Consider the following 17,152-nt stretch of genomic DNA (forward strand, 5'->3'; position numbering starts at 1 on the left):
ATAGTATTTAAGACATGCAAAATGTGTGGAAAAAAGAAGATTTATGTTGAGGATCCACATACAAAATCTTTATTCTGCTCCCTGAGCACAAGCCAGTGGATTGGAGTATTTGCCAGACTTTTTACACAACGACTTTAAAAGATCAGGGAAGGTGAGCGGCTCTTGCCACTTTACAGAAAGAAGTTAAAAAGGTAAATACATCTGAAAAGCAGGAGAAAGGACCCTCTGGCTCTGCTGGGAGGATTCAAGGTGAATCTATGAAAGATCAAATGCTGCAGAACTTGTAAACGATGGTCAGTGGGTGGAATGGTGACACTATGGGGCGGGACTCCCGCACTCTTCCTTGATTAAGGGCAGGGACTGGCTAAGATTTAATCCCACCACTGAGATCATCTCAGGCAGTAGAAAGTGCAAGTCTACTCCTGCTTGAATGGCGGGCTCTCACAAGGCACTGAAGAGTAAGAATTATTAACCTCCCTCCCAGTCTTACGCACAAAGTGACTGTCTCTTTGAACGTAGGAAATTCTTCTTTCATAAAACGAGATGGTTGAGAAAGATACTGTTATAAATTTGTCTTTACTGAGAGTCCTCTTTGTAAAACACATTGTCACAAAAATGTGCAATTTAAACTATGACAAATCTATCATAACCACTTTTTTTAGGCCAAACGTGCATTTCATCTGCTGTCACCCAAGTAGTTCTAATGCTGACCAATGTACCATCCTCAACTATACCATAATCCCAACTTTATTGGTGCCAAAGTCATACATTTGGCAAGCGCTGCCAAGTCAACCACACTCATCCCTCTGAACGGCAAAATACAGCTTAGAATCACTCAACTAAAGCTAGCTTAAGCATACCAATCACAATGCACAACACCACATCACTCTTTCATCACACCCATTCATATACACAACACACTACAAATATCTTTCACATGCGCAAACATATTCCACTTTCATGTAAAATAAACTACCAATAGACAAGGCTTTTAAGAAACAGAACTGTACTAAGCATGTCCAACCAAACTATACACAGCCAATCCATGGAAATCGCAGAACTGATAAGGGTGCCCATTTCAAGTAAAAGCTAGAAGGGCATTCTAATGGTTGAATGGGCTACAAGGATGCAGCTGGCATGCCCTAACCTCACCCCTATAGCGTTTCCCAAACCTAACTCATAATCATATATTGTTACCCAACTCATATTCAATATCTAAGTAAAAACCTAGCATTTATTTTCACACATACGTTGTAAATCACTCCCTAACTCGACTCCTTTCCCTATCATAGTCATCTTAAAAATAGTTTACATTTTTACACTGTGTCTACCAAAACATCTTCAGCAGAATTAGGTTAGAAAAGGAAACTGGTAAGACAAAATCGTGATCCAAGTGAAACTTAGCTAATATCTTCAGAACAAAGAAGGATCTGGACTTAAAATCATATGGTATGGAAAAAAACAACAAAGCAGAGCTCCCAGCTTGGCAATTCTATGATCTGATTTAATGGCAACCAAAACCAATAGTATGTCAAGAGAGGCAGAACAATAGACTCAGAAGGATCAAAATGTGCCTTGCAAAGTGCTGACAACACTTCTCAAGAAGGAAAATCAGGATAAGCAACCACTTGTTATCTTCAAACATCGGATTTGCCAATGAATCTACCAGAGAAAGATTCCGTACCTGCAAAACCATCAAACACTCCTTTGGTACACACAAGCTTAGCTGTGGAAATACCCTGTATGCCACAGTCAGCAAAACAACTCACTAGACGACTACAAACCATTCTGAACCCAGCAGCCAGGATGACACTCAACCTTCCACACCACATGCACATCACACCACACCCCAGGTTGCTCCACTGGATCCCAATATGTAAACAAGCCCAGTTCACACTCTTCACACACACCTACGAAGCACTCCACAACACGGGCCCAGCCAACCTCAGTAAACAAATCTCTTTTCACAAACTTATCAGACACCTCCACTCGGCTAGTCTCCCGCTGGTACACATCCCACGCATACACAGAAGGGGAAACTGTGGGTGGACCATTGCTTCTATAGCCTGGAACAATCTGGCACTACACTCCCAAGCCGCTTCTTCTATCCTAGAGTTTCGCAAGAATCGGAAGACCTAGGTCATCGAACAGACCCACTCCCCAGCCCTAGGCCAGCCTAGTATTCCACTGAGTTCACAGTTGGGAAACCCTCTCTGGAGCACTTTACAAATACACATAACATAAGCCATCCTAACCATGTTCCTCTGAACACTCTAATAGCTGCCCAATGACCTCTAAAAACCCAACATTTTAAAGGGAGTATATGCCCGAGCATGCACGTCTTGTGATACATGTCATCTAGAAAAATGTTCCCAATGTCTTTTTTAAACTCTGAGCGTTGCTGAATGTCTGTATCTTTGTATGTCCATAGCAACTTCATGGAGACACCCTTTGATCTGAAGACTCACCTGTTCAGTCTTCAGGCCCTCAGGTGAAGCCTTCACAAGGCAACCTCTGGCAGACTCTGGGGAAGGAGAGAAGCTCGATGAACTGAAGAATCCCAAGGAAGATCCACTGCCAACTGGCACAGCAGGGGAAACTATGGATGTTGAGGCCACCAGGCTGCAATCATTATTATTAAGACTTATTTTTTCTTCGATTTTGCTCTGATTTTTGCCAACAGTTGAAACGGGGGAAAGAGTAGAGAAGTTCAAGGCCAAATGAATGACATTGCATCCACTTTCTGAAGTCGGTCTAGTGGCTGAGCTGTGCAAAAAATTGGAAGCAGGGAGTCTTGCATGCTAACAAACAGATCTGTTATAGGACAATCTTGTTTCAATTTGAGCTTTGTGGAGAGAGAAGTGCACTGACCAGGGGAAGAGTTTGCTCAACCATGCATGTTCTCCATCCCCAGATATTAGGTGTCTGACAAAGCCTTTAGGTGTACCTTACACCACAGACTTTTGTCACAAGCAATCCTATAGAAATGGAAACCAAGGGCCTGATTTAGAACTCGGAGAATGGGTTACTCTGTCACACTGAAGGTAATGGGATTTAGATTTCGATGGACTAGATATCCGTCACCGCAAAGACATAGTACCCCGTCCGCCGAAGTCTAAATAAGGCCCCAAGCCTTTCTTTGCCTGTCCACATAACTCTTCGCCACCTGATGGCAGGTGTGAATCAGAACTCTCTTCACCTCCAGAAGGGTAGCAAAGTGAAAGAAAGTCTTGTAAATGTACTTCAGACCCCTCCAATCAGAGGATTAGTTTGCCTCGTGTTGACCCCTCTCCAGGTCAACATCTTCATCTAATAGAACACCATCTTATATGACTGAAGCTTGTTGTCAGAACCACTTGGAGCTTTGGGGCTGCGGCAATCCTTTTCTTGAAATGTTCCAGATCTGATCACTATGTCAAATCATGTCCAATGCATGGACTGATGGGACACAAATGTTTGCAATCCCCTTTTGATGGGGAGGTATTGCCTGTTGGATGATACAAAAGAAATCTCATAGCAACTTGAGCCCATAACCCTATGACTGATTATGGAAACTGAATGGTCCTCGAGGTGCAACATCTGTGAAGAGTTCAATAGAGTTCTCAGAATCACCTGCAACATGAATTAATTTCCGTTGTTCCACATCTGTTATGAAATGGGCACCCAAAACTGAAGATTATATACTGCTGATCAGTTTCATATGTGCCTATGACTTAGAAAAGGAGGAGGCCAGTTATCTACAGCTACAGCACATATCTTCTACCACTCCCAAGGACAACACCTGTCTTGTTCCTAAAGAAAGGAAAATCATAGAAGTGGATGGGGCAGACAGGTTTTACAGGAAGAGGAGGAACTATTAAAGGAGTAAATTAATTGTGGAAACAGGACTCAGGGAGGAATGTAAAGATAGATGAGGACATTTATAGATACGGGGCAAGTCAGAAAAGCCTCTCTTGGAGAATGAGGACGTTCATGCAGAAAGGACTGCTATGAGGAAGGCAGAAAAGGACGTACTGAGATTTTTTTTTATTATTAAAATTTCTTCATAGCTACAGCTTTCCTTTGGGACCGTGGTGAGGTAAGGTTTGCACTTTTCCACCTACAGGCTGAGTGAGCAACATCAATCATACTGCGGCCCTCTTTGGAAGGAAAGATTTACGTTACATCACTTCTCAGACCTCAGAGCCATGTGACACATATTTACTGAACCTGGTGCTGCCAGTGAGTGTCTGCAAGCATACAGTGCAGGGGAGGAGGCCTCTAGTTCCCAAGGTTTTCTGACTTATAAATACTGCATTTTTACTTCTCATGATTCCCGAACTTACGCACAACGTGGCTCGGGGTGGACTCTAGTTGTTATTTTATTGTTTCTATTTTTAGGGAGCTCCTTACACTTAATTCTGCAATGTTTCCTCTGACCATCCCTTTACTGCACTACTGTTCTGGTGTCAGACATCCCATGGGTCATCATTATATGTGCATTCCTTCTCGCCTTTAAACACAATCTTCAAGACGTTGATCTGGTATTTTGATTTCTTTAAAGAATGTGTTCATTGAACAAACGTCACTTCCAAGCCCAGTGGAGCTGTTTCAGGTGCTTTCACTCAGTTTCACAATACGAAATGTCTTCACTATGTGCCCATCGTGTGCAGTTGTTCCAGTATGTCAAACTGTATAATATGCTACATTGGAGTTTCCATATAATGTATCTATATATGTATGTACAGGTATTTGTATAGTGCTAACCTAGCGGTCAGCAATGGTGCACAGTAGGGTGGATGAAAGCCCATTAGGTCAATTCAGGATCATTTAGGGTTTTTGCGCTGGATTTGCGTAATTTTGTTTTACGCCAATCCTGCGCAAACGTAACTCCATATTTATATTTTGAATGCTAGACCCGCCTAGTGTCAAAATATTGGAGTTAACGTAATTTTTTGCCTGCAGAAAACTACCTTTTATCAATGAGATGCAAGGTAGGCATTCCCAGGCAAAAAAAGACTCTAAGGCCTTTGCGCCATATTTATCGTTCAGTGCAAAAATCACGCACAGAAGGAGAAGGCCTTAAGTAATGGCGCTACGCCTGGTTACCTGCCATTCTTTAACACCTGGGTCAGGGCAGGCGTTAGAGGACCTGTGGACCATTTTCCATGGTCAGAGGCCATGGAAAAAGCCCACAGGTGCCCATCCCGGCACCCAGGGACACTCCCCACCCACCCCCACACACACCTGGAGGACACTTAAGGATGGGGGTACCCATCCCAGGTAAGTCTGGGTAAGTTTAAAAAAAAAATTTTTTTTTAACTGCCATGGGGGGCCTAACTTGGGCCCCCCTACATGGCACTGTGCTCAATGGCCATGCCCAGGGAACATACGTCCCCTGGGCTTGGCCATTGGGCAGGGGGGCATGACTCCTGTCTTTACTAAGACAGGAGTCATGTCCATGGGGATTGTGTGTAAAACAAATGACGCTAGTCAGGTTAGAGTAATTTTTCTGACTCTAACCTGATTAGCGTCATTGTTTGACGCACATCCTCATGTTGCCTCTACACCTCCCCCACCCTGTTAACGTCATTTATTTTGAGGCTAACCAGGCCTTACTGCCGGCTAGTGTCATTCTTTAAATATGACGCCCAGCTGGCGTCCAGGATTTGCGCTAGCCGGTGGTAAACATTTTGATGCAAACCTGTGCTAAAGCAGGTTTGCGTCAAAAAGTATAAACCAGGGCCTTAGTTTACAAGCATGAGTAGGGGATTTCTCTTCAGACAGGTGCATCTTAAGTTTCTATGCTGTAGAAAGGTTTGAGCAGTTCTGGTACCAACAGGAAAGGTGTTCGAGATCCTTGATGCATAAATGATGAAGGCCTTCCTTGTGGGTTTTCCTTCTTTTTCACTTTTTCCTTTTTTCCCAGTATTACGCGATCCTGACTCCTGGTGTGATGGACGGCAATAACAAGGTATTTTCACTAATTACTTTGTCTCCCAACACATTTAAAATTTGAGAACTTGCTATGGTTTTCTGAAGTCACTTTCTGGAATGTAAAAGTCCACTTTCTTCAGGGTTGATAGATGGTATTATACTATTTTCGTTTTCCTTATGTTGTGTTCTTTGAAACTGTGGTCTTTTTCGAGGACAAATCCAAGTGACTTCTCTTTACCAGTCAGCTGGGGTGAAGCTGTCTAGGTTCATGAGAGCGAGGCTATCATTTCCGGTTGACTGCACTTGTAGGCAAACCACGGGAACTGCTTTCAATTGTGGATTAGCTCAAGGCAGATTTTATGTCAAGTAATGTCACAGGTTAAGGAGAGTTGGAGGTAGAGTGGAGTGTCTTTGGTCAATTGGTGGATATTCATGTTGTTGTCGTTGAGTCTAGTGATAAGGGGCTCCATGTAGAGGTTGACAATGGCAGAGAAGAGAATGGATCACTGGGGTACCCCCCAAGACATAGGGAGTTTCTGGGATCTTGTGGTGTCTAGCTTTACAATGTAGTTGTGGTAGGTGGGGTGAGAGGTGAACTATTGCAGACGTGTTCTGCAATGTCGGATTAATAAAACATTTTTTAAAAGTTTCTACGTGGTGGGATCTACACACACAAGAGCAAAGTACAAGGTACGTCTTGGTTCATTCAAGTTTCTCCTCACCTGACCAGCTGATTCTCATGGTTCCAGATTTTCACAGACCCATCTCTGCTGGAGGAGGCGAAGATCTTAAGGCGGGGACAGCAGCAAAGACCTATGGATAGCAGAAACGAAATGACAGAGATGTATTGCTAATAGGAGCATCACACCACCCTCCTCTTCCACTTAACCCATAATCACAGTCACTACCACGCTCCTCCTTCCACCGCCAGTGTTGATCACCTACTTCTGCTTTTTAGCACTACCTCAAACACCCGAAGAGGGATTTTGCTCTTGACGCTTACTCATCCCCTTCATAGAACACAGACTTCTACAGCAGATGATGGTTGATAGGTCCAACCCTTCAGTTAATACTCAGAAGACACTACTGATATATAGATTCTATATGTCCTGCTACTCTGCCCCTGTTTTCTCTAGATACTGGCCCTGTGTGTTATTGCCAGGACCCCAGTACAAGACTCTATTGCTTGTGTCTCCACCAGGTTGACTGCGAGCCATCAGCAGCTCACAGGCTTCTGCACACGAGCTTGTGCTACTCTGACCTGTCAATGCTTATGTGGCTGCACGCGTTGGATGTAGCTGTAAAACTCGCTATTCTATATGTTGATGACTGATTGTTGAATCTCATATCCCATGTGTCACAAAAGTAATTTTGGTGGCTGTGAACTTAATAATCTTCTGACTTTAAATACCACTGAATGTAGATCTTCAATGAATGGCAGTAATACAGTCTAAGGGTTATTAGGCATTGTGTAGGGATGCATTTTTTAAATTTTCATTACATTTAAATGTCTGTTCTCTTCTTTTCTTTCTTTCCTTTTTTCCTTAAGTTTTTCATGTTTCGATCTCTCGTTCTTTCGCCCCTTTCTTCCCTTCTCTCTTTGTATCATGGCATTCATTCCTTCTTTTTCTTCTTCCTTTCTCTTTCCTTCTCATTCTTCCTCACTTTCATTCTCCCACTCTTTCCTTCCTTACTGTTTTATTCCATTCTCTTTCTATTTTCTTTTCTTTGTTCCAGTCATTTGTTCCTCTCCTTCCACACCTTTTCTTTCATCCCACCCTCCCTTTCATTCTCTTTTTGTCTTCCTCTACTAACTAATTTCTATTTTCCTATATTTTCTTTATGTATTTCTCCTTTCCCTTCTTTAATCTTTTTCTTCAACACTTTTCATCATTTGTTTTATCTTTTGTTTTTTTCTTTCTCTTTTTCTTACTCTGTGTTCTCTTGTATTCTTGTTTCTATTTTCCTCTTCTTCTTTCTTCACATTCGTTCCCTTTTTTCTCTCCTTCCTTCCCAGCAGTGGAAACCTTGAACACTAAGGTGTGTATCGCTCAGACATTGCATTGCTAGGGATTTGTGCACGGGTACACAAGTCACTACTGCAGCAATGGTAAAGATTAACCAAGAGAATACCACAGGAAACATCTTTTTGGTTCTATGTTTTCACTTGATTTTGGAACCTCTTGCCTTCTATCAGTAAAGAGCCGTCCCATCTGCTTGGGTGTGGATCAGGCTGACGATGGTTAGGGGTAGAGGAGGTTAGCCCTGAACTTGTCCCCTTCACACTCGGCATTCGGTTTTGGGTCTCTGTGAAGTGAAGCCTTGCCTGTGGGAGGGCATCATTCCAGCTGTGTGAGCCTCTGAATGGTCTACCTGCTCAGCATGGGCATCAGATCAAGACATGGGAGATTAATGAGTTGTGCATGGAGAGATTGCAAATGTTCTGCAGTATAGAATGCCCATGACTACAAAAGTGGAGACTTTGTCTTCTTTTTCTGACCTGAATTGTGACGGTGCTCATGTCAAAAAAGATAATTGCACACAGCGGGGAACTTCTGAAGTCAGCTCGGTGCCCTGGGTACAAGTGTGATTTGCTCAATGCGAAGTAGTTTGATATATATATAGTAAACCACCTGGCAATCAATGCTGTATAGAAAAGTAAACAAGTACTTTGTCACCTTGTTCAATTTCTATGCATAGTCCGCATCAGTGTTCCCGGGTGTTTGTATCTACTCTTCCAAGTGTAGACCGGATTAAATCTCCTCAACTCTTCCAAGGCCTGACGAAATATGATCATATCAACCCCATCCTGGTAAAACTCCATTGGGGCCCCTTGCCGGCTCAGACCTAAACCAGCTGCATCATTTACAGCACCTGTGGTTATCTTGCAGACAGCTCAACATCCCTGGTGGCTCTCGGCACACCCACAGACAGGAAATTCTAAGGCTGCAAACTAAGAAGAGCTAAAAAGAAAGACAACACAGGGCACAGTCCTTTTCTAGCTAAGAAGCTAACAACTGGAACAACATCCCTGATCCATCAGCACCGGCCCAACGATGCTCCAATTTAGGAAAGAGCTGAAGACTCACATATTCAAAGAACACTACATCACAATGAATTAACTATCCACCACCCTGCTTCTTCTATCACTCGTTGACTCTCTATTTGTCTTTGACCCGGTCTAGTGCTCCACTATAGAAATATCATATTCATACATGCTAATGTGCTCGTCATCACTCCAGCTCCCAGTTTTTCATCTCAGCTACAACATGCTTCAATCTCTGCATGAGGATGTTTTCTAGCTCTATCCACTACCAAACCCAGATATGACATGTAACGTGGCCTCTGACCGGTGATATCGTCATGAGGGTCATCTCCTGGTCGGTGGTCGGCACGGGACATGCTGTGAAGGTTGTACTGAACGATGCTGTAGGTAGCAGTGGATGGGTCCTGGAAGGCAACAATCAGCAGGGATGCCATTGTGCACATGTGTACCACAGGATAGGAGCAGTAAAATGTATTTTCGAGGCTGAGGGACTCATCGGCATACGGGAAGACGCGCCACACCTTGATAGTGAGGTCTGAACCTGTGGAGGAAAGCACGTAGACGGTCAAAGGTGTGACACATGGGAGATGGGTGGGTTTGAAGGTAAGGATAGGTTGAGAAAGCAAAAGATGACTATATGCGGTGTTGAAAAGGTCTTTAAAAACCTTACAAATTAGGATTGCTTGTAAATTAAGTATGCATGTTATAGTAATACGGAGGATGGTATTACTGCATATCAGAGAAAGCAGAGTTCAATAGACAATGTCATATTTTGCATTTGAACAAAAACCAGATTATTGATTTTGTAAAAATATTTTTTTACAAGTGAAAATCATTTAAGCACTGTCATGAAAAGGCCAGCTGTGATCCATGTTCATATCTGTAGAAATGACAAATCCTATGTGATATTAGCTATGGCATGTTTATGATAATAGCAGTTACTGCATTCTGCCCTCTTCTACTATGCATAGTGCTGTATTTTAAATGCAATGCATATTCCTCCCTTGCATCCTCTCCTATCTCGTTGCCCACAGTCATGATCTAATCCCACACTTACTGTCCCGCGGCCAAGCAGAACTCACCAGCGGAGATGATGTAGTCGTTCTGGGGGCTGGAGATGATGCCAGTAACTCTCCCGAAGTTGTGGGCCTTGACCTGGCACTGTGTCTGCCACGAGTACCACTCAAGCACCCTCAGGGTTCCATCATCACACCCCACAATCAGCAGGTACCTGGTAGAAGGGAAATGTCAGTCATAATATCAGTAGAGCAGCAAAGGACAAGTGACCCCCAAGTATTTACTAATGAGTCAGTCTCACCCTAGCAGAGGGTACAGGGACTCTAGACTCGCAGAGTTAAATGAAACATATGCAGAAGCTTCAGGTTGACTACATTTGTTATGGCCCAGTTGGCAGGATACTCAGGGCCCGATTTAGGTCTTGGCGGAGGGGAATAAGGATATCCCGTCTGCCTTATTATGATCCCATTATTTCCTATGGAGATTGTGATACGGGAGATGGGCTACACGTCACGTTTGTGAGGGAGTATTCCCTTCGCCAAGACCTGAATCAGGCCCATAATCTTCAAGGCAAGATGAGAGTCTAACAAAGCATAACAAATAATATATCCTCCTTCAGATTCATTTGCATACAATAATGTTTTCGGATGCCTTAGTGAGTGCTAACAAAAGCCCCTCAAGTCAGTAAATGAGCGATGCATATTGCAGCAAAACAGGCTTATCGTATGGACTAAAACAACAACGAGAGAGAGGGAGTGAGAGAGGGAGAGAGAGAGAGAGAGAGGGGAGGTGGGGAAGTGATATTCTACTCATAAATCGTAGATGTATATGACTGCTACGATAAAAGCAAGCTAGTCCTTAAAGTATTTGAATTGTTCATTTCGCTTCTGGGCTCTCACTAGGCCTCGATGTCGTCCCATTCTGCACTGTGCCCTTAATGTGTGCACTTTTCCAGTCCTTCTGTGTGCCAACAGGGGGATGAATATTCCTTCCAGCGTTCTGTATCCCACCTTCGATGCACCTGGCTGGCAGCTCGGTGCCCTAGGTGCGAGTGCCTCCCACCTTCTGTGTCCTGAATAGCTGTGTCTGCCAGGCTGCTCTTTGCCCCTGATGTTTGCCTCCAGCTAGCTGCACCTTTGAGGTTATTATGTGCCCATCATGGCGGTGTATACCTGACTTCTGTTAGTCCAGAGTAGGGCACTCCCTTGGGTAACCAGGCACTCTAAAAGCTTCTTATTCATTCATTCTGTGCCCCACTAAGAAGGGTCTGACAGACTGCAGGTGCTCGTTGTACGTGCCATGCTGTTGTGACCATTTCCTGGCACATACTCAAGGTAGCTCTGTTGCAGATTTACTTATGAACAGATGTGTGTGCCCCTGGTTGGTTTGCATCACAGGAAGCTCTGCCCCAGCTAGGCATACATGGCAAGCTGCCGCATCTCTGCTGAACATGCAAACCTCATCACCATGCAACCACGGTGGTGCATTGTTGGCTATGCTACCCTTAATATGTGTTGATCTTTAAAAACAAACGACAGGTGACTGTGTCCACAGTGAAGTAGCCCTCCTTGATTTTCAAGCCATGCTGCTCTGCTCTTCTGTGTGTACATGCCAGGCGCCTGTGCCAGTTCTTGCCATGCATTCTAGGTCAGTGTACCCATTGCTAAGCACTCATTTAACTTTTCTCTTGCACAAGTGGGCCTGAATTGGGCTGCTACACCTGTTGGAAAAGCATCTGTTTCCACCCTAGACATGCATGATCGCCACTGTGCCCCTGCTGGGTGGGTAATCCAGGCTGCCATGTCCCTGCTAGGCAGGATGCCCATATACTGTCCTCCCTCCTCGCTTTTCATGGCACAAAGCTCCAACCAGCCTGGCTACTGTATTTGTGGGTCACCTGTCTGCCAGGGCACAGTGCAACCAGAGATAGGTTGAAATGGGTTCACTGTAGTTTGTGCCCCATAGGCTGCCCACAATGATATGTCCTGTGCACTTACATTTTTAGGAGTGGTTAGTGATATATTCATGTGTATATACCCTGCTTGCTTTGTGCAGCAAAGGACAACAGTAACTGGAAGGTTATATTTTAATTCAGACCTTGAGCAAGTAAAAACCATCTATCAAGCACTTAGGCCCATATTTAGAAGAAAATGACGAAGCGTAGCGCTGCAAACCAGCTAGCTGCGCCACTAGGAAAGTGCAGGGACGACTCATATTCACAGCAATACGATGCATCCCTGTAGTTTCCTATGCACTGGCACACAATTGGCTGCCTAGCGCCATCGCAGGCCCTTGCACCAAGATGCAAGGGTCCATGCGTTGCTTATGTGTGGGAAGACTCACCTTCTTGCACATAAATAATCATTAATGGCGTTAATGGCAAAACAAGGAGAAATAAAGTTACTCCTCGTTGTGCCACTTTTACGCCACCCCTGGGGAGGCGTAGGAATCTGACGCATTCCCAGGTTTATGACGCCTTCTAAATCTGGGAATGTGTCAGATTCCATGGGTGTTGCTTGGGAACACTCATAGCAACACCCATGAAATGCCCCTTTCACACAGTGTTATGCGTGTAAGGGGGCCATATTTACAAGGCCATGAAAAGCCACGCAAGTTGGCTTTTCGTGGCCTTGTAAAACTGTGCTGGCACACGGTGCCACCGAAGCGTCACAAAAGTGAAGCTCCAGAGGCATTATTGTGCCACAGGGGTGTTTTAATATGCCCATTAGATTTATACAAGCCTGCTTCACTGAGCTGCTGGCAGGACACAGAAGGGGAACCCAGGGTTCTTTCTGCTGAAAGCAGGCGTAAACAGACTATCCTCGTTTTGAACTCAAGTGCAAAAAAACTTTTCTCCGTAATTTTCCTCTGATTTGCTGGTTTTCTCACTAATTTGCTTTGCTTTTGTTTCTTTTTAGTTTCTTTTAATTATGTAGTTTGTAATTTTAAAACTTGCTGCTTCATTTTAATGATATTTCACACTTATGTGCCTGCAACTGTCGACCTGTATTTATCTCTGCTTCCTTTTATTCTTTTGAACTAATTTCTGTATTTTTTTTCCTCACTGCTTTTTAGGTCTGGCATGACAGCACACCTATCACCAAACGTAATGTGATCAACTTAAAACACAGGTTTCAGGAGCACTACAGAGAGAGGCTTTGGCTTTGCTACATTTGGGTGGCCAGGAGTGCATATTTTGATTGAGCAGATGTTGTGTGCCACCACAGAAATAACTGCAGAAATAAGGAGATAGATGGAATGCAAAAATTGAACTCAGCCAATGGCAATTGCTCGGGGCCAAACCTATCCATCATTTTTCGCCCACCATGTCACTTCAGTTTGGACCCACCCATATGCAAATCAGTCCAGCTCAAACTGCCAGGATAGGTTCTCCCTGAACCGGAACACAAGCAACCCAGGAACAGTTCTGCTGTTATTGGGTCTAATGACCCAGGTTTGCCTGAGTACCAGTGGCACAGGGAGCACTGGACATACATCTGGGCATACCTGTCGCACTAAGCATGTCAACTGCAACAACAACAACATGATGGAAGGAAAACTTGAATTAATCTCAGCCACTGGCAATTGAAAGGGTTGCATCCCTATCCATCATTTTTCGCCCAGCATGCTACCTCAGTTTGAACTTAGCCATATACAATCAGTCTATGCACTTTACCTCTGCTAACCAGTCCTAAAGTGCTTGGGCTCTCTTCATTAAACATTAGCTTACACCCGTGGTCTTTAAACGTTTTAATGCGGCTGCGCCCCCCCTGGGATCATTTGATGCCCCCTAGGGGGGCCCGCCCCCCAGTTTGAAAACCCCTGGCTTACACCCTATTGACACTGTTAATTTACTTTTAAGTCCCCAATAAAGTGGCACTACATGTACCCAAGGCCTGTGAATTAAATGCTACTAGTGGGCCTACAGCACTCATTGTGCCACCCACTAAAGTAGCACTGTAAGACATGTCTGGCCTGCTATCGCAACCTGTAATGCAGTTTCAAACTGCTAACTCAACATGAGAAAATAAACCTTTTGCCCGGCCTATACCTTCCTTTTTAATACAGTTTTGCAGGCCCACTGAAATTATGTGATTGTGCGGCTGTGGCGATTTCCACATAATTATACATTTGCCGCATTTGCCACATGATCTATCATTTAGCGCATAATGTGCAAATTCTGAACAAAAAGGTTCACAAGTTACTAAAAAATTCAGCAAAACGTGTTGCTTATTGCTACATTTGTGTGTTAAACAGGTACTAAGGAGGTGCAGCCAATGCCCAGACAGTGTTATCAAGTTTACAAAAATGACCAAATAATGAAGTACTACAATTACAAAATGTGCCACTTAATACCACTTAATTTGCATTCTCTTGTCACATAATTTACTTAACCCTGCCACATAATTTGGCCCTCTCTTACTGCATAATCCCAGTGGCCCTGCATATATGTCAATCCTACGGTAGGCTGTATATAGCCCACAGGGTAGGATGCGTTGCATTTAAAAAATAGGACGTGTTTTTAAGTTCTACATGTTCTGGTGGTGAAAATTCCTCAATTTGTTTGTAACTAGAAGGCCTACCTCTCCCAAAGGTTAACATTGGATTACCTTATTACATTTATTAAGTGCTAACTTTTGATTGGGAACTGGTAGATTTTCAACTTCCAAAAAAGTGACAGTCATAAGGTAGACATAAAAGCTTAACACAGTGCCTCTAAATTAAAACTGCTTTTGTGCAAAGCTAGCATAGAGTTAATCATAAGTTATATAGTGACTTTTGTGGGTCACCCGGCAAGACTTGTGGTTGTTGTTTGAGTATGGTTTTCATCCCCCTCCACCAATAACCCAGTTTCTTACAGTGGGTATGGCAGATTTGCATTATCAGAATCTTTGTCAGGCCCTCTTAGGAGAGACAGTATTTCGCTTTGCCAACTGTAATTCTGCATACTATGGGCATATTTACAAGCACCTTGTGCCAAACTAGATTCATTTGTTTTACGCTTAAGTTGACGTTAAGGATGCCATTTCCATGCGCCATATTTACAAAGTGGCGCAATGCATGCATTGCTCCACTTTATGCCTGTGTCAGGCATAAGGTATGCAAGGGGGGGGCGTTCCCCTGTGAGGAGGCCCATAAACATGGCACAGTGAAATTTACGAGATTTCACTGCACCATTTTTCCCATCATTTTTAACACCTTCATCTTGGATTGAAAAGCATATTCGTCTGAACTGAGCCCAAAGTCTGGACTTTATTTTACTGGTGCTACTTGCATGATTTTGATGAATTAAAGGATCTTGCTCTGGGTGGTTTCTTGTCGTTACTTATGTGAGAGATTTCTCCCAACTCACAGCAAATTGTTGATAGCACATCGCTGTCACCCGTGGAGCCTCAACATTACTTGTACTGTTATTACATTGCACACCATAAGGGTGGAGCGATTTCTTTTTTACCACTGCTACCATTTCTCCTTTTATAGTTCCCCTTTCATTTCCTAGATTCTCCAGTTTTTAATTTAATACTTCTTGAGAGTATAATACAGCTCTCCAGGGGATACTAAAAAGTGGCTTTGAGCTGCTCATTTTGTCCGCAGTGCTCCACATCCCTTGTGGCCACTTCCTGTAAGTCATTATGGAATGCTGTTGTACATAGTGTATCATTGTTTTACCGATACCAGATGGTCAATACATTGCTTCTAAATGTGGCAGCCATGCTAGAACTGTTTAGTTTTGTTATTGTACTCATATGTCCATGCTGTTTGGAATGCAGCATATTTTGTTTAATGTGTATTCTTTTCATTTTTCTTGCATATATTGTTTACTCTTTCTGTGTTTTATTGCAGTTGTATCAGAGGGTGAATGCAGAAATGAGTCATTTGATGGCTTAAGGGATGCATGAGTGCAAAGAGATGAGTGACAGAGTGCATGAGTGATGACTTATTGAGTGCCTAAACCCATGAATGACACAAAAAGCATGTACATTAATAAGCCAGAGCTATTGTTGTTATCAATGCTTGTTTCTCTATTTACACTCTTTGACTACTGATCTGTCATCGTTTGTTTTCTCTTGCAAGGTGGTCTATATCAAGGGATCATTCAAATTTAGAGAAGTCAGATCTCTTTTCCTCGGTGGCATATGATGACATATGCAATTAGAAAATATTTTGACATTAGAAACGTAAAAAGTATATAGAACCACTTCATTAATAAAACAACAATGCAAATGGTGCACCACATCTGTCAGATGTCCACTAACATTCACAAGTGTAACCCAGAGACTGCAAGACATCAAGGGCCGTATTTATACTCTGGTTGCGCCGAATTTGCGTTGTTTTTTTCGACGCAAATTCGACGCTAAACTAACGCCAACTAACGCCATATTTATACTATGGCGTTAGACGCTTCGGGCGCCAAAGTGCCCGGAGTGTGCGTCATTTTTTAGCGTGAACCCCTTCCTTGCGTTAATGATATGCAAGGGAGGCGTTCCCGTCTTAAAAAATGACTCCCAGGCCTTTACGTGGTATTTATACTCCGGGCAAAAATGACGCCCGGGAGTGGGCGTGGCCAAAAACGGCGCATTTGCGCCGCTTTTTAACGCCTGGGTCAGGCATGGCGTTAAGGGACAAGTGGGCTCAAAATGAGCCCAGAGTGCCCTCCCCTGCCCCCAGGGACCCTCCCTGCCACCCTTGCCCACCCCAGGAGGACACCCAAGGACGGAGGGACCCATCCCATGGACATTAAGGTAAGTTCAGGTAAGTATTTTTTTTTTTTTTTGTGGCATAGGGGGGCCTGATTTGTGCCCCCCTACATGCCACTATGCCCAATGACCATGCCCAGGGGACAGAAGTCCCCTGGGCATGGCCATTGGGCAAGGGGGCATGACTCCTATCTTTACAATGATAGGAGTCATGTTGATGGGGGATGGGCGTCGTTAAAAAATGGGGCAAGTCGGGTTAAGACGATTTTTTCGACGCAACCTGACTTGCCCCATTTTAAGACGCCCATACGCCATTTTCCCCCTACGCCGGCGCTGTCTGGTGTACGTGGTTTTTTTCCACGCACACCAGGCAGCGCCGGTCTGGTAGCGCCGGCTAACGCCATTCAATAAATACGGCGCCCGCATGGCGCTTCAGAAGGGCGTTAGACGGCGCAAAATTTTTTGACGCTAAACT

General features: G+C 43.9%; 1 protein-coding gene across 1 annotated transcript in view; it reads right to left on the reverse strand.

The window, feature by feature from the left end:
- Window positions 1–17,152, reverse strand: part of WDR97 (WD repeat domain 97) — a 327,470-nt gene that overhangs the window by 199,296 nt on the left and 111,022 nt on the right. Inside the window, exons 7-9 of the mRNA XM_069221060.1 lie at window positions 10,045–10,193; window positions 9,267–9,503; window positions 6,639–6,729 (exon numbers count right to left, since the gene is read on the reverse strand). Of these exons, the coding sequence (XP_069077161.1) occupies window positions 6,639–6,729; window positions 9,267–9,503; window positions 10,045–10,193 (477 nt within the window). The remainder of the gene's footprint in view (window positions 1–6,638; window positions 6,730–9,266; window positions 9,504–10,044; window positions 10,194–17,152) is intronic.

This window comes from Pleurodeles waltl, chromosome 2_2 (assembly GCF_031143425.1).
Source record: "Pleurodeles waltl isolate 20211129_DDA chromosome 2_2, aPleWal1.hap1.20221129, whole genome shotgun sequence".
Taxonomy (NCBI): Eukaryota; Metazoa; Chordata; class Amphibia; order Caudata; family Salamandridae; genus Pleurodeles; species Pleurodeles waltl.